Raw genomic sequence first — 18,543 nt, forward strand, 5'->3', positions numbered from 1 at the left:
AGTGCCTGACTTGTGTTCTATTCCTGTGGCCTCTGCTCACAGATAGCTATCAGCCTTGGCTAATGAAACAAGATTTTATCCTTTTGAGGAGCATCTTATCTTAATTGTGTGCTTTTGAAATCCCCAATATCTTCAGGGTATAGAGAAATAAATCTTTCATTATTGAATTCCAGGCACATTGATGAAACCTTAGAAAACAGATTTAGACTCAAATGGACCCTTTGCATCCCTCCACTCCGCACATAGTAAGAACTCTCAAACCCACTTTCATACACACACACACACTCTTTAAAGTTTTAGTGCTTATATGCAATATTCTCTGACATTTTAATTTGATTACATATTTTGTGTTCTCTTCTAATATTCATTGTAACCCCACTAAATTTATTTCACAACTCACTGTCGAGTCATGAGTCATGACCTACAGTTTTTAAAATTATGAATTATCCTGGGATATAAGGAGAGCTTAATCTTTGACGTACAAGGACATTATATCTAAATTGAAATAGGCTTCATTATAACCCTGAACTGACAAGAAGAGTGACTTCATTGTTGATGACTCTCTTTTATATTTTTATCCTCATATTTTGGTTGGGTTGGTGGTAACAGCTGATTACTCCTTTCCAGCCAGCAAGATGCCATCTTCTGAACTAGGTCATGGCCCCTGGAACCCTGCAGACAGTATTAGGTGTATACAGAATAATCGTGACCTAACTCTGATTCATCAAACCTCCTGGGACGTTGAAATCGTTGATGTTTATCAGCATTTTTGGCAACTTGATCCAACATGGGTCTAATGTTTGTTCCATTCGTACAGTTTTACTCCTGTGTGAATTTCACCATACTTAGCATTTCATGTTTATAAATTCTTGAATTGACTGTGATTTGGGTAATGTTTTCCCCCTCAATCAAGTATTTTTCAAGAGCCAGAAACTTTTTAGGCATTTTCATTTTCAAAAATTCAAAAACTAGGTTTCTAGTGTCTAAAACAGTCCATTGGCTTTCCTTTTTTTTTAAATGTATTTATTTTTATTTTTATTTTATTTTATTTTTTATTATTATACTTTAAGTTCTAGGGTACATGTGCATAACGTACTTGTGCCATGTTGGTGTGCTGCACCCATCAACTCGTCATTTACATCAGGTATAACTCCCAATGCCATCCCTCCCCCTCCCCCCTCCCCATGATAGGCCCTGGTGTGTGATGCTCCCCTTCCCAAGTCCAAGTGATCTCATTGTTCAGTTATCACCTATGAGTGAGAACATGCGGTGTTTGGTTTTCTGTTCTTGCGATAGTTTGCTGAGAATGATGGTTTCCAGCTGCATCCATGTCCCTACAAAGCACACAAACTCATCCTTTTTTATGGCTGCATAGTATTCCATGGTGTATATGTGCCACATTTTCTTAATCCAGTCTGGCTTTCTTATACGGCCTTTCTATGGTCTTGTGGGAAAGAATACTACTATTTCTTTCATCATTTTTAAACTGAAATCTCTCCTTTATCTTCTGGATTTTCTACATTAACTTATATTGCATTTTAGTTACCAATAGCTAGTAACTTAGCTTTTCTTAACTATCCCTTGAAACTGTTGCTTGAAATTGTTATAGTCTAGCCATGACCAGATGAGTTTCTCAAACATCCTGATGACCCAATACATTACTGGGGTTCAATTATACCCCCCCATTTTGGTATAATATTGAGCATAGGAGAAAAAAATATCTAATTGATTGTATTCCTCATAGAGCAGACTTAGAAATAAATCTCATGAAGGTTAAACTTCTATGACTTTGCAGTACTTGACTCTGCCTCTTTCCGGGGAAGATTTGAATACAGCCTTGACATTGTTGATATTTTTATGGAATACCAATGAAGGAATAGTATGTGGGGACCCTGGAAGGCTTTCCACACAGAGATGATGTCATCTTTGTGAAGAGTCAATAAATGAACAATAAGGTGCCTTATGACAGGGATTCAAATTAGCAAACGAACATTTGTTTTTCAAAAACAACACTTGTTACTGACATAACAGGTTTCATTAGCATATCCCTAACTTTCTATGCTTGCCTTTGGTTTTCACTTCTGAAAAATTATTTTAGAGGCCGGGTGCGGTGGCTCAAGCCTGTAATCCCAGCACTTTGGGAGGCCGAGATGGGCGGATCACGAGGTCAGGAGATAGAGACCATCCTGGCTAACCTGGTGAAACCCCGTCTCTACTAAAAAATACAAAAAAACTCCAGCTACTAGGGAGGCTGAGGCAGGAGAATGGCATAAACCTGGGAGGCAGAGCTTGCAGTGAGCCAAGATTCGGCCACTGCACTCCAGCCTGGGCGACAGAGTGAGACTCCGTCTCAAAAAAAAAATAAATAAATAAAAGAAAAATTATTTTAGAAATCATTTTTCCTATATTCCTTTTAAATGGAGTCACTTTATGAATAGCTCCTAGCATTGTTTTCAAAGCCCACATATTAGTCATTATTTTTAGAAATCATTTTAGGGATGTATAAGACAGGGTTATTTGATGCAAAGTTATACTATATTCCAATAATTCACAACTTTTCTGTTACACATATTATTGTACCTACTAACAAATGGGATGAAGAACTTCTGACTGACTGAATGTTTTTCCACCTGATAAAGTGTTTGAAAAGTGAATGTTTTCATAAGGCAGATATTTAGACTGGGGATTTTGGGGGGGTCTACGTAACATAGATATATTTTATTCTGAATGAGATAGAAATATTTAAATTGAGTCCCATGAAAGTAATACCACATTTAACTTTTTTTCTAACCCATATGTCTTCATCTAAGTGGTTTAAATCTATAGGTAATAATTAGGTATAACTCCTTGTATGCTGTTTTATTACAAGTCTCTTCTTTCAATTTTCCTTTGCTAATTACATTGCTCTCACCCATTCTAGTATCCATAATATCAGAAAGATGTCAGTCTCCGAAAAATACAGTGGCTTGGATTTGCTTAACTGATCTTCTTGAAGAGACATTGGAATAATTTTACTCTTCTAGGGTGGAAATAATTCTCTTCTAGAGTGGAAATTATTCTATCTCGAAAACATTCAAGGAATTTGACTAATATTAACACTCTTGTTATATGTTTATTACTCTTGAATTGGCAACTTCTGTGGATGCCTCCTCCATATTTTACTTCAGAAGAATGTTTGCAGAAATGGTGGTTATTCAAATAAATACAAGGAGTCAATGATCTTGTCATTCCTGCATATCACTCCCTTCTTACCTAGGATGTTCCAAGATGAATGATATTGTAGAGTATTACCAAGAGGAAATTCCATCTGCTTGAGTGGTGTGCTTCCTGGGACAGTTTTGCTGCATTTGCAAAAGCTTGTATAACATTCTCAGGCAACACTCAGGGTTCTGAAAGTACAGATTATTTAAGCTTGTAAATACAAATACCTTGAGCCGAAATTTGTTATGATAGAAGATCAAATTCTCTCTCTCTCTCTCTCTCTCTCTTTCTCTGTGTGTGTGTGTGTGTGTGTGTGTGTGTGTGTGTGTCTGTTTATGTTTAAACAGTGTGGGACAATGAAGGGTATAAATATGTGTCAGCAAAAGAAAGGAAACCAGTTTCAAATATTGTGTATGATCTCCATCAATCTTTCTCAGTTTAAATCCTTGGTAACTGTTGCTCTTCTCTTTCTTTTCAAAATATATACTCTCAGACCCTATCCTGGACATCTTAGCTCATGTAAATTAGTTGTTTTGTGCCACTTTGAAAATCTATTAACCCTTTGCCTGGTATTCCCCCTACCACCTCTTATCCTCAGAATAATATCATCTCTGAAGTAGGGCCTGACTTTGGACTGGTTGTTTAACCTAGATGAGCTTCATTTTCCTAATTCATAAATAAAGACCATCATATCTATACTGATGAGGATAATGCCAGCTGTTATAACAGTTCCCAAAATTTCTGTGGCTTAACATAATAGAAGCTAATTTCTCACTCATCACAGTCTGATGTGAATGTTCATTATCAGGGATCTTTTTTAATGTCAGTGTCTCATTCAGAGACCCAGGGACCCAGAATTCTTCTATCCATAGTAAATCCATCCATCCTAAGACTTACTGTGCCTAAGTCTTAGGAGTCCTATTCATTTCTGTCACAGATGAGGAAAGGCATGGTGGTGAAAGTATACTGCTTCTTATCCACTCTAGCCAGGAAATTACCCAGTTACTACTATTCACATTCTATAAGAACTAGTCACATGATCACACCTTATGATGAGGATGACAGTGGGATATGGTAGAAAATGTAATCTCTAGCTGGGCAGAGTCTTCTCAGAAACAACTCTATCATATACAAAGAAAAGATAAAAATTGTATGGTCTAGCACCCGTATCTACCACAACATCTGCCCTATGTCTCTTTTGTAGGATTAACTACATTCACATAGATTAAACATTTGCACAATAGGCCCCTCATAGAGCCACTAAATAAAAACTAGTACATGTGTCCTAGTTTCCTTTCTCCTAAATAACAGTGCTGCTTAATAGTGAAATTTACTAAAAGTCATAAAACTTAAGCCCTGTAGGAAAATTAAGAGTGAGTAGTCTAAGCACTAGAGCATAGTAGCTTAGAGCGTGGTTTCTGGAGTCAAACAAACTTGTCTGAACTCACTTCTACACTTGCTGTAAGGGAAGACACATAATCTGTCTGAGCATAAGTGTCCTTATTTATAAGGCAGTGTTAAAAAATAATACCTTTCTCATAAGATTGTTGCAAGGGTTAAATCAGAATGTTTGCAAAGCACTTACCATGGTACCCAGCCTAAAATCATTGCTTAATAAATTTCAGTTATCATTATTCTCAAATGAGAAAACTAAAAGCAAGGTGAGAATAGCTGTTCTGCACAGGATTACACAATTGGGCGCAGCAAGGATGAGAACCCAGATCTTCTGGTTTGCAGCATCATGGCATATTTTCCATTTGGATTTGTGTTTGTGGCACATATCATGAAAAGTTTCATTGCTGAGTTACTTCTGAATTTAACTAAAGTAAAACTCAGGGATAGAAAAAAGATTATCAGTTTTTGAGCCTATTTTTCACATTAGATTGGTCCTCCCCTCCTGCTAGGAACCCTGGACAAGTTTCTTGAACTTCTTGTGTCCAGGCTTCAAAAACTTTGTCCACCAGTACAGGGTTTTTAAAACCTGATGAACCTTCTGCTTCTATTTAATCCATCAAATTTAGGGGGACATTAAATCTTGGTTTAATCTCTTCTGGAATAATTATCAATAGTATCCATTGTACTTTTTAAAGGATGCCAATTCAGTAAGTTATTAGTTACAAGATTCCCCTACAAAACCTTTTTATTCCAGTCTGGCCAAACTGCCAAAAGGCAGTAGAAAGAAATCCTGCCACTTGGTGGTATTTCCCTTCTGCCTTTAATCTTGAGCCGAAATTATTGCATTCCAAGGAAGCAAGAGAAAACAACCGATTTGTCAATGAACTGTTTCCTACAGATAAGATCTACCAAAAAAGTTTTCTTGATGTGATTAGTCTATGACTTTGAAAGGAAGTATCTTTGACTACATGAGACTTGTAGGCTTAAAAAACGGAATCATTTTGCCAATTATTAGGGATAACATCTGTTTAGGGAATGCTCGTCGTAAGTCATTCTTCTCATAGAATTTAGAACAAAGCTAATATTCTCATTGCTCTTACACAGATACCAACAACGAGCTTTTTTTTGGGTGGTGGTGGTGAGATATGAAACTAAAAGTCATATGAAACTTGAGGAACTCATGGACCTCATTTCCCAAGTAACTCCTTCACTGGTCTTCTCCTAATACTACATTCCCAAATTAGTCCCACCTTTGGGAGAAAGGTTTTCAACTTTCTTCCAAAAGTGTATTTGATATGAAAAGTATAGTGAGTTGACCTCTTGAATTAATAGCTCTAATTGATGTTCACTTTAGTCAGACAGTCTCACCTGGAAAAACTCTGCTGTTCCCTTTTACATACACACATCCTGGCACTCACAGTATCTTCTTGGAGACAGTGTTTTCTCCAAGAAAATATATTTTTTAGACTATTAGATTTTGTATCACCCATAAATGTCTTATTCTAAGCACAGAATAATTTCTTTCTAGGAGACTCTGCTTTGGCAATTGGTAATCAGATAATAGAACTTATTGTTATCTATTATCTAGAAACTTACATTTATCAGTATTCAAAAATTGGTCTCAATGAACCTGAAATAGTATCACACAATGTTATGGATAAATCTATACCGTCTTAGAGTATATCTTTTACAATTATTTGCAAACTTTCTAATATCACTCCCCTGGGCTGAATTTTAAGATTTCATTCATTTCTGGGGGGAAAGGTATTTGCGTGTAGAGGCAGAAGGAATAGGATACTATATATACATCATTATGTCTGACTATGTGCTTGGGTGTCCATAATCTCCTGTTCCTACTCATGGTGACTGTGCCACATAAAGACAAATATAGCCAAACCAATTTGCCTCATTTTTCCCTTGCCACCTTTGATCTAGCTCATTATTCACTCTTGCATATAGTGATGCTCACTAAAAAGACATTTGAATTGTCTTCCTAGTGTCTTTCTTTTTTCTGTGATTCGTCCTTTCAAAACTTAATGGATCAAATAATGCTTTTTTTCCTTTTTCTTTTCTTTTTTTTAAGAGATAGAGTCTTAAGAGCTCTGTTGTCCAGACTGGAGTGTAGTGGCGTGAACACAGCTCCCTACAGCCTCTACCTTCTAGACTCAAGGGGTCTTCCTGCTTCAGCCTCCTGAGTAGCTGAGACCACAGGCATGTGCCATCATGCCTGGCTAATTTTGGATTTTTTGGTAGAGATGGAGATCTCACTTTTTTGCCCAGGCTGGCCTGGTTCAAGTGACCCTCTGCCTTGGCCTCCCACAGGCTGGATTATAGGAATGAGCTGTGACCTCCATTTATTAAATTTATTGAAATTTGTAGGTATTCCAATCAAATTGCAGACTGTAATTATTCTTAGTGATGACTAAATTTTATTGGATAACATTGGAAGACTTGGAATTACCAATGTTCCATCTACAATAAATAATCGAGCTCAGAATTAAATCTTTCTAAGAATAAGGCAAAGAGTAATTTTACGTTTTGAATAATATAAGTTTAAATAAATAATACAAACAGATAGTTCAGGATTCAAAGTTACAGAAAAGTATTCAGTAAAATACTTCCTTTTCACTCTGTTCCCCATTCAGTTCCCCTCTCAGGAGAAAACAAATGTTATTAGTTGATCTTTTTTCTTCCAAGGATATATGTGTGTACCTCTTTTATTCATTTTTAAAACAAATTATAGCATTCTGTAGACACTATTTTGCAATTAATTTTTTCACAGTTTATCTTTGTGTTCATTCTTTTTTTTTCAGCGCTTACAAGTTGTTTGTTCTTTTAAACACTCGCAGTATTTCACTGAATGAATATATTGCAATTTATTTTACTAGTCCTCTTCTGAATATCATTTAGGTGTTTTCAGTCTTTGGCTACTACAAATAGTGCTTCAGTGAAGAACCTCAAACTTATATAAATAGTTCCACAGATATGCAAGTACATATCTTCAATAAATGTCTAAGAATGGCGTTGCAGGGTCAAAAGATAATTTGCATTTATAGTTTTGATTGATTATTGGCAGATTCTTCTTAATAGTGGTTGCCAATTTATAATCCTATTAGCAATGAGGGTAGAAAGCATTGACATTATAGTACTTTCCTGTACTCTAAATTAAACAGGAGACTATCAATTTTTTTATCTTTGCTAGTTTGATTGACTAAAAAAAAAAAAAACCTCTATTATGAAGGAGACTGAGAATATTCTTGGACTTTTATGAGCTTTCCTATTACTTATTTTGTATTTATGGAGTAATTTTTTGTACTTTTCTTATTTGTAAGTTTTCAGGAAAATTGGCTTATTACATCTTAGTATGTCTTTTATATGACATACTTTCATTTTTCATTTGGCTGTTATGGGTTTTTGTTTATTTGTTTTGTTTATTGAGGTCTTTGCATGCAGAACTTTTTTACATTAATGTAATTATATTCTCATATTTTATTTCATGGCTTTTAGTTTCAATTGCAACACTGTAAAAGGCCTTTTTAATTCCAAGATCATTAAAAAACCATGTTATCTTCTAATTACTATGTGGTTTCATTTTTTTATGTTTAAATCTATGATCCACCTGGACTTTGTTTCATGGCTAAATGTATGCTATAGATTCAATTTTATTTGTTTTTTTTCCAGGTGGCCACTTTGTTGGCTTACCACTTTCTATTGATAATCTACCTTTTCCCGACTAACTTTAAGTGCAAGCTTCATCTTATATTAAATCCACCTATACAAATATGCTTTTCCAATAGGCTGAAGTCTTTCTTTCCCTAACAATGCTATCTCTACTTCTACTACCACATTTTCTCTTTTGTCTGTAGAGTTCATACCATATTAGCCAAATAAGGGAGGGCTCATCATGCAAGCACTCATCCAGACAAAGGCTCTTACAGTTTCATATTAACTCGCTAGTGGCTGCTTTCCCTTTTGTATTAGTCATAGAATCCTCATGTTTTTGGAAGATATACAGTTCATCCTCACCTAGTGCTTTCTCTTTATCTTACTACAGTGGTTTCTCAACTCTGGTTTGAGAGAATTACTTTAGGAGCATTCAAAAACTGCAGATGCCCTGGCACCAGAGATTAATTGATATGGGGTGAAACACATTTTTTAAAGCAAGTTTATAGGTTATGGGAGTAGCAAGGGTTGAGAAAGCCTGCCTTCAAGTATAGTCTATTTTATTAAATGGCTCCACTGATAGAGGGATATACTCTATTTTTCTATTGTTCAGAGGTTTTTTCTGTATATATTTAATTCTTTCTAACGAATCTCTTTTGCTCTAGTTCTTCCCTATATTCTTTGGAGGGGATTCTTCACAAAACTATTGTCATAATTAATATACTGTTAACATAATTTGAAAGCTTTTTCATTTAACAAATGTCTACTGAGTACCTATTGTGAATTAGATGCTGTGCTAAGTGCAGGATATTGAATGGGGAACGAAACTTTCACTTTGAAACATAAAGTGTTGGTGTTTGACAAAAGCGTCATCAAACTAGTGAAACTATTATGTTATAAGGCACCTATTCATGCCATAGATCGTATGATGTATAGAGCTGTAGAATGCATTCCTTTTCAAATAGTCTGGGAAATCTGTAAGTCAGGGCATCAGATATACTTACTTTGTCCTTCAGCTCCAGGTTTTGCTAAAGCTCGATATTATAAGAATTTACTTAATTCTCGAATTTACTTTCTAATAGATACTTCTTGGAATAATCTCATAGAACTGAAATGCGCTATTTCCCTATACATGAAAATAAGATTCAAATCATAAGTACACAACCAGAGTTTAACACATACAAATTATTATTTTCATTTAATAACGTTGGGTTTTGTAAGACTAAGTTAAAATAAATTGTTTTTAAGGCCATATTGTTAGAGTGACCGTTGATGAGAATTATCTATTGAATAACAATATTAAGTACTGCTTAGTAAAAATTAGTGTTAAATATTAATTTTTTTGTTGTGTAAAGTAATTTTTTAAAAATACCATAATTTTAAAGACAGATTTTTTTGTTTTGTTTTTTATTTGTTTGTTTTGAGACATTGTCTCACTCTGTCGCCCAGGCTGGAGTGTAGTGGCACGATCTCAGCTCACTGCCACTTCCGGCTCCCGAGTTCAAGCAATTCTCTGTCTCAGCCTTCCGAGTAACTGGGATTGCAGGTGCCTGCCACCACACCCAGCTAATTTTCTTTTTTTGTATTTTTAGTAGAGATGTGGTTTCACCATCTTGGCCAGGCTGATCTTGAACTGATCTCGTGATCCACCCGCCTTGGCCTCCCGAAGTGCTGGGATTACAGGCTTGAGCCACCACACCCAGTCTAAAGAAAGAAAAATTCTTAATGACTGTATAACAGATTGAAAGTCAGGTATATTTATTTTTATTGTTAAAATGCATTTAAACCTGCTTCTTATAAAACCCAGGATCTTGGCACAATGTGCAATCAGTTTGTCCTTAAAAAACATTTTGCCATTAACTTTCTATTTCAGAGCAACACCAATGAATGTCACTTAAATTTTTCCTAATATTTCTTCCTAATTTTTTACTTTTTGCTTTGGAGTGTGGAAAAATGAATTCTCTAAAATCAAGAAGCAAATTTATCTTTTACATTCTTGCTATGTTCTGGAATTTATTTGTGCCTGCTTTTTAAGGGATATATTTAATACAAGTATTAAGTATCTGGTTCTGTTACTGTTGAAAAGTTGAATATCCTTCATGGTTTTCACTTTTTTAGAGGTGGGGTTATTACGTGGCACATAGAGCCTGAACCCTTGCTCTTGGAATACTTTTCTCCAAGCACCAACCTGATCCACCTGTACACCCATATACCCTACTTCTTTTTTTAAACTTTTATTTTAAGTTCAGGGGTACAGATGCAGGTTTGTTACATAGGTAAACTTGTGTTGTGGGGGTTGCTGTGCCGATTATTTTATCACCCAGGTATTAAGGCTAGTACCAACTGGTTATTTTTCCTGATCTCTCTCCTCCCACTCTCCACCCTCCAAAAGGCCCCAGTATGTGTTGCTCCCCTCTATGTGTACATGTGTTCTCATCATTTAGCCTCCACTTATAAGTGAGAACATGTGGTATTTGGTTTTCTGTTCCTGTGCTAGTTTGCTAAGGATGCTGGCCTAAGACCTAAAGATGGAAATACAATTCTATCCTACTTCTAAAATATGTAATTCTTGAAATGATATGGAATAAAATGAAGGTGTTTCAACTTTAGTGTGTTGCTTCAGTTGTATTAAATTAAAAAAAAAAGGTAGATGGCCAAGTGCTGCAATACATTGAAATAAAGGCATAGCTTAAAGTAGCTCTGAAATAAAAAAGAAAGGAAAGAAAAAAGGAACAAGGGTGCTCTACTTCTCTCCCAGAAGTGAGGTGATAGCAGCCATATTTGCTGTTCTGGGAATTGAAGGGAAAATGTCCTCAGGCTTTCCTGGATTGCTTTTTCCACCACAGGTTATTGCACTTCAGTTCATTGTTCATATAGACATCTTGTGCCACCACAGAGACAGAGGAGCTCATGGATTTTTTATTTTCCCAAATCAAACTCCTTACAGTCATGTTAATATGCTTTTCTGATTGTAAAATGTCTAGTTTCTTAAACGTGTTGACTAAGACATCTGTTGTAAAGGACTTAACTATAGATTTGTCATTGTTTCTGAATACTATGTGTATTTTAATTAATGGATCCATTTATTCATTCATTTTTGGGCCCTCACACACAAAGCTTTTGTGGCATGATATACACATTTTAACTACATATCAGAGTGTCTTCACTTGCCACTTCTTTTGATGTAGCATTGCTATACATCCTGTAACAATGTTATATCACAAGCAGGAGAAAGTAGTAAACAGAACTGAGGGAAGGAAGAATCTGGCTGTCCGTGTAAATGTAAATAGCAGCTGTCCCACTCAAACTGTTTTTAAAAGCCACACGGTGAGAGCTTTGCATAAAATGGGACAGATCTGCAAGAATCAAGTTTCAGCACAAAATTCAAGAGGCGTGCTGCCATCCTCTTGTTTGCCCTGTTTTACCTCTCCCACTATTGTGCAAACAGTAAAGCAAAAGGATTAGATGGATGGATGGATAGATGGATAGACAGATAGATAGACATAGATAGATAGATAGATAGATAGATAGTCTCTGTTAAAATGTTATTTAAATATCTGTTTCGGTGTGAACAATAATGATGTGCAGCTATATTAATATACGTAACTCGACTTGCTGGACAAAGATGACACTATTGATGGTATTATACTGTTATTTACAAGATACTTTTGAATCCTAAGGTCCACATGAGTTTATCCTCTGGTCAGGTGCTGTAGCATTATTTGATGGGTCAAGCTTTAAAACATTTTTACTTCCAAATTTCAAACTTCTCAAATAATCTCCCTTCTATCATTTTTCAAGCAACAGTGAGTGTCCTGTATGACAAAACAATGACTTTAAAACACACACACACACACACACCTTTGTGCCATTTCTTCTGCCAAATACTCACATATTTTCTTACCTTAAACCGTGACTTCATTAAACTAGCACTATTCAGATTAATATAGAGACCACTTCCATTTAGTTACATCATCTCTCCATTTAAAATAAAAGAAAAAACAAGATGCTTTTCACCATACAAATATTAAAATCGCAGCTAAAGACCTGCCATTGCTTATGTGAAATATGTGTGGGGAGGGGCACGATCAGAGTTTACAAAACATTAACTACACTAATATGTTTACTTATTGCAATACCTTTTATATTAAACTAGACTTTTTTGCTAAGGCCTAGAACAAGAGGTCTCACCTTGTGGGAATGAAAAAAATAGTATCTTTTTGTTTTGTTTTGTTTTGTTTGGAGACAGAGTCTTACTCTATCACCCAGACTGGAGTGCAGTAGTGTAATTATGGCTCACTACAGTCTCAACTTCATGGTGTCAAGCAATCCTCTGGTCTCAGACTCCTGAGTGGCTAGGGACTGCAGGCATGCACCACCACATCTGACTAATTTTTAAATTTTTGTAGAGATGATGGGGTCTTTCTATGTTACCCAGGCTGGTCTCGAACTCCTGGGCTCAAGGGATCCTCCTGCTTCTGTCTCCCAAATTGCTAGCATCTTTACTAAGGGTATTTTCATTGATATTAACTGTTCCCTTTTGTATATTTTGTATATCTATAAACTTTTCCTCCTTTTTCTTCATATTATCAGCTATTTCATTTTTTCTTGGTACTTGTAATATAACATCTTATATTATATACTGTCACCATAATAACAACAAACATGACAAGATTATAGGTAATATTCATATAGGTTCAATAAAAAGTATGAAGTGCAACTAAGATACTTGTTGTTGTTGCTACTATTATTGTTATGACTGTCATTTTCCTAGAGACAGGCAATCTTTGGTACTCTTTTATATTCCCCATTACTCCTACCTAGCACTGTGCCTTGAATAAAGTAGGTAAGTAAATGCTTAGTATTAACAGATATACAGTAAAAACTTGATTTTATGTTTTACTTGTAGGTTCAGGGGTGCATGTGCAGGTTTGTAATATAGGTAAGCTGTGTCATGGGGGTTTGGTGTACAGATTACTTCATCACCCAGGTAATAAGCTTACTACCCAATAGGTATTTTTTCTGATTCTCTTGCTCCTCCCACTTTTTACCCCCAAGTAGGTCCCAGTGTCTGTTGTTTCTCTCTTTGTGTCCATCTGTTCTCATTGTTAAGTTCCCACTTATGAGTAAGAACATGCAGTATTTGGTTTTCTGTCCCTGTGGTAGTTTGCTTAGAATAATAGCCTTCAGCTACTCTTGCAAAGAACATGATCTCATTCTTGTTTGTGGCTGCATTGTATTCCATGGTATATATGTACCACATTTTGTTTAGAAAACTTGATTTTTTAAAAAAAATTTAGTGGTCAGGTAAGATTTGCCCCGACTGAGATTTAAAAATACCATTGTTTTCCAGATTGATTTTCATCACTTAATTTTACTTTGCTGGGAAGCCATTTTTACTCCACTTCCTAAAAATTTACTTGAGTTTAGGATTTTGTGAGAGAACAAAGTTATTCATGATTTTCCAAAGTTCTTCAACTTCCTTGAAAAGTTATCTGGATCCTCTGTAGGTATTTTAATAGGTCTCATGGAAAAGACATCTGAATAGTTTAGACACACTAAGAATAGGTTGTAGGTTCAGCAGGCACAAAATGACTTGTCCATGGGACCATTTCCCTTGGGAATCATGTGTGAAACCTGGGAAGTCAGTCTGGTCTAATGACCAGAACCATGAGGGGTGTCAACACTTCTGGATTGTGTTTCTGTTTTTTTCCCCTCAATTTTCCACCTATCCCTGCCTGCTAAGTCACTTCTCTGTTCCTCGATTTCCCCTCATTCTTCCTCATTACCTCCCCTCTTCCCCCCAAAAAGGTCTTTTTTCCTGAATAGTTTAAGTAGGAAAAATGATTTGTCTGACCACAGCCAGGAGTGAGGCTTGAGCAAAATGCAAGACACTACTGTTATTAAGGTTGAATGCTGGTGAGAAACTCACTTGTGTTACCTGCCAACAGGGGAGGCTTTGCACTTGGCTCGGGATTTTGGCTACACTTGTGAAACAGAGTTTCCAGCCAAAGCAGTAGGAGAACATCTTGCCAGACAACATATGGAACAGAAAGAACAGACAGCAAGAAAAAAGATGATCCTGGCGACCAAGTAAGCAGAACAGGGAAACCTCTGTGTGCTTTCGTCTTCAGTCTTTGTTTTTTTTGTTTGTTTGTTTGTTTTGTTTTTTTTTTCATTTTCTTTGAAATGAGGAAAACAAGTCTAGAAGGCACCCATTTTCTAAAACAAGGAAGGTCTCACACACCAGCAGCTAAATATATTAAACAAGGACTTTCCCCCCTTTGGTACCCAGGCAAGGTTTACAAACTGCCCTTGATTAGTGATACGGCTGTCATTGAAACTGATGAAAGTTCTTGGAAGACCTCTCCAGAATATGCAGAAATCCTTTGGAGAAAAACATGTTTAGGAAATGTAGATCCCAGGCAAATATGCCTTTGGTTGCTGTGTAATTTGGTCTAAGGCACTCATTTTGCCTTAATAATGAGGGTAAAGCTCTCAAAACACCATAAATGCTTGGGGAATGTGACAGAAGATGAGGTCACGGATTGGTGAGAGGTACCAGGGAGACCTCTGGGACAAGGATCACCATGAGTGCCCCCATCCTGTCTTGTGTATGAGTAAACAAATCATCCTTGTACTGCTTCATAGTATTATTGTCTTTTTTTTTTTTTTAAGGTATAATATATTTCAAAGCTTCTGGAAATTGTAAAATGCCTAATTAAAATGCAAACTAAAATAATGAGGAAAATGATACAGACAAATTTGACAATACAATAGAAAAGGGGGAAGCTTGCATGAGATGACTTAAATTCCCCGACACTTGAAAGTTCTTCGATAATTAGTAGGAATACTACCATTTATTGTGTAAAAATCCAACAGAACCGCAGGTAGCACTGCAGGTTATGTTCAAAAGTTTTAGAGGAAAATCCTTCTGGTAGTAACTAATTCTTGTTATCCTCTCTTTATTGAAATAAGTTATTGCTACATATAGGCCATTAAGAATCTTAAATAATTTTTAATTCTATATTAAGATTTTAGAACTGATAGTTTCAGCTGGTTAATAACTGTCATTCATGAATTAATTTTTTATTCAGGGAAAAGTATTTTGTTGTTTTTTTTTTGTTTGTTTGTTTTTTGAGACAGGGTCTCACTCTGTTGCCCAGGCTAGAGTACAGTGGTGCGATCATGGCTTACTGTAGTCTCACCCTCCCCAGGTTCATGTGATCCTCCCACCTCAGCCTCCTGAGTAGCTGAGACTACATGCATGAGCCAGCATGCCCCCCTGTTTTTTGTATTTTTTGTAAAGATACATTTTTGCCATAGTGCCCAGGCTGGTCTCAGACTCCTGGGTTCAAGCAATCTGCACTCCTTGGCCTCCCAAAGGGCTAGGATTACAAGCATGAGTCACTATGCCCAGCCTTAGGGAAAACTTTTTAAGAGAAAATCTAGGGCAGAGAGTATTAAAAACATTACTTCTTAGAAACTGATAAAAAGTAGTTATTTAATGCCTTTACAACATACTGGCTAAAATTTAAATTGGCTCAAAATGCATAAAACCAAAACTAAATATTCTATTTTCTACCAGCTTCTTATGTAACACAGGTCTTTTTACAAATTTAAGGAGTATATGGGATACTTACCATCTCACAGGTTTGTCTAAGACACTTGAATCCCTTAATTGAAGTTTACACACTGCTGTGGCTGGCACTGTTTGGACTTAGGACTCTATTTATCTATTGCTGTTCTGAAAGTACTAGATTATCTCATCTTGTCCCAAAGAGAAGAGAAGCAAAAGTTGGTTGCAGAAGGAATAGAGGAAAAAAGCAAAACAAGATTAAGGGGAAAGGAATAGCAGAAAGACAGAATGAAGACCAAGAGATAGAGAAAGAAAATTATAAGGCAGGTATGAAAGTTGGGCTTAAAATCTGGGAGTAAATTTTGTGATGTGGAAGCCCCTGAAAACTTGCTAGTAGGAAGACCTAAATCTGAACCTTTTGCATAGTGTGTCTTCTGGGAGTCTTTACCTCTACTCTGGACTCTTTTCCTTTTCCAAATAACTTCTTGAATAAATTTTTTTTTTCCAAATAATTTCAGTCATGTTTCAGTTTCTCCAGAAGAAGCTGAAAGCACATATAGTTAGTTTGAATCCTTTACATTACCGTAGGAGAAAGATAAAGACTTGTTACAGAGCAAGATAATTATACAGTACTAGAATTTAGGTAATATCTCCCAGGTGTTTCCATAGCATATCAACCTAGCTGGCAGAATCATGCAGATTTACCAATGCACGTATCCATGTGAATTTTACTGTTGTCCCAAAATACAAATTTCCAAGAGAAACACCTTCATTTTTTCTACCTCAAAATGACTTGGTTGTGGTTTTATCATGCATATTCAAAGACTTTCACTCCTTAATCCAGAGAAACACTTCTTCCTGTGCTTCTTGCCCCAGGAATGGTTTTGGAAGTATTCACCACTACCATCATTGACACAATAAATAACAATTCCTATTTTCTTAGAGATTCCCATCATTCTGTTGAAGTCTGTGGTAGCCTCTGAGTACATTCAAATTGGCACTGAGATTTTGTTTTAATAGAAGTAATGCTAGAAGAATTTGAGGGAAATAAGAGAAATGCATTCATATTTGTCAAAATTGTACTGAGACATCTATTTTCGAGTAGCGTATTTGACTAGGTAGTAGTATTTTCCTTTTACCTGGGATCTAAGTAACATATATTATTTTAGGTGATATTTTGAACTTTGATTTCATAAAACATTGTGAGAACATGTAATTTTCTTTTATCTGTCTGCTTATAGCTGCACAATTTGCAGACCATTGAATGTCAAGCAAGAATTCCACTCATTTCAATTAACTTATTTTACAGAGAGTAAATAGGCATAAACATCTGAAAATTATAATACAGCTTTATAATTTTTTATTTTTGTTATTTATATGCATCCTATCTTCTTATTGGACTATGTGAAATAAAAATTAGAGAATCAGAGACTGCAGTCATAGCAAACATATGTAATATAACCAGTAATCACTATAACTAGATAAACTAGGGGATGTGTAGAAATAATACCCGTTTTGTGCAACATATGAATGGACCCAATGTGTTCTGAGAAGTTTCTAATTTTACACCAATGGTAAAGCATTGGATATTTTCGTCAATTAAAATGGTAAAAGTTAATATTGACTAGCCTATTATGGATATTCATTACATCCTGGTCAGTTCACCTTTATTCATAAGACTTGAACAACTTTATAAAAAATATACATGAAATCTAAAATTTATTGAATGAGAGATCCAGTTGCTAATCTGCATTGTCAGATTGGCCTACATATTTCTTTTTTACCTCCATGAATTACAGATTCAGTTGTCTTTAAGTATATTGCCAAGTATACAATTGTGTAAAGAGTCTACTAATTAAGTGTCATTAGTCTTTGAATTCCTCTTTATTTCCAGTGTTTTGCTGATTAAATATTTGGTGTAATTTAGACATTTACTTAGGTGAAAGAATAGAAACTGAAACATTTTTTGAATTCTAAAAATGAACCAGACAAAACATGTGTTTAGTTGGTTAATAGAAAACATATTTAAACTTTTTCATTGAATTTAGAACTAAATATGTCTAACATTTGATTTGCATTAAGGTAAAGCAGAATAGTTAACAACTTTTAGTGTTACCATAATATTAATCATCTAAAGGTGAAATAGAGAACGTGGATTTCAGACATCAGCTAAAAACTTACGTCCTTAAGGACAATGATGTAAGTGATAAAGTTAGAATGTATGATTCACTGAAGATCATTTTGTGTTACATGATTCATAATATGACATTTTGTCTTGAGATGTAAGATTCTTTTTGTAGATTTATAAATAAAAATTTAAATAAGAATGAAAGTGGTCATAAAATCATAATTCTGTAAGTGCCATAATGAGATGATGATGATAATTGCCTAGGGGGAATCTACAGGATTGTCATCTGTTTTCAAGTCTAAACTTGAAAGTGAGTGAGTTAAGCTGTAGAATTAAATATAAAAGGGGGAGAGTTCTAATATTACTCCTGGTGGAGCTTCATGTGTGAATTATTCAGCATGAGTTAAATTTTTCCACCTCTTTAGCTTTTTGTAATTTCTTCATCAATTTTATTATAACTTGCTGTATTATTTATACAGGAACAAAGTTGATTTGTCAACTTAAAAGTTTATTCCATTATCCAATTAATTCTGATATTATGCCATAATAACTAAAGCAATGTTTCAATCTTTATGTT

General features: G+C 35.4%; 1 protein-coding gene across 1 annotated transcript in view; it reads left to right on the forward strand.

The window, feature by feature from the left end:
• The window catches only part of TFAP2D (transcription factor AP-2 delta), a 60,250-nt gene that overhangs the window by 17,946 nt on the left and 23,761 nt on the right, over positions 1 to 18,543 (forward strand). Inside the window, exon 6 of the mRNA XM_033219904.1 lies at positions 14,211 to 14,352. Coding sequence (XP_033075795.1) covers positions 14,211 to 14,352 — 142 coding nt within the window. The remainder of the gene's footprint in view (positions 1 to 14,210; positions 14,353 to 18,543) is intronic.

This window comes from Trachypithecus francoisi, unplaced genomic scaffold (genome assembly GCF_009764315.1).
Source record: "Trachypithecus francoisi isolate TF-2019V2 unplaced genomic scaffold, Tfra_2.0 Lachesis_group10, whole genome shotgun sequence".
Taxonomy (NCBI): domain Eukaryota; kingdom Metazoa; phylum Chordata; class Mammalia; order Primates; family Cercopithecidae; genus Trachypithecus; species Trachypithecus francoisi.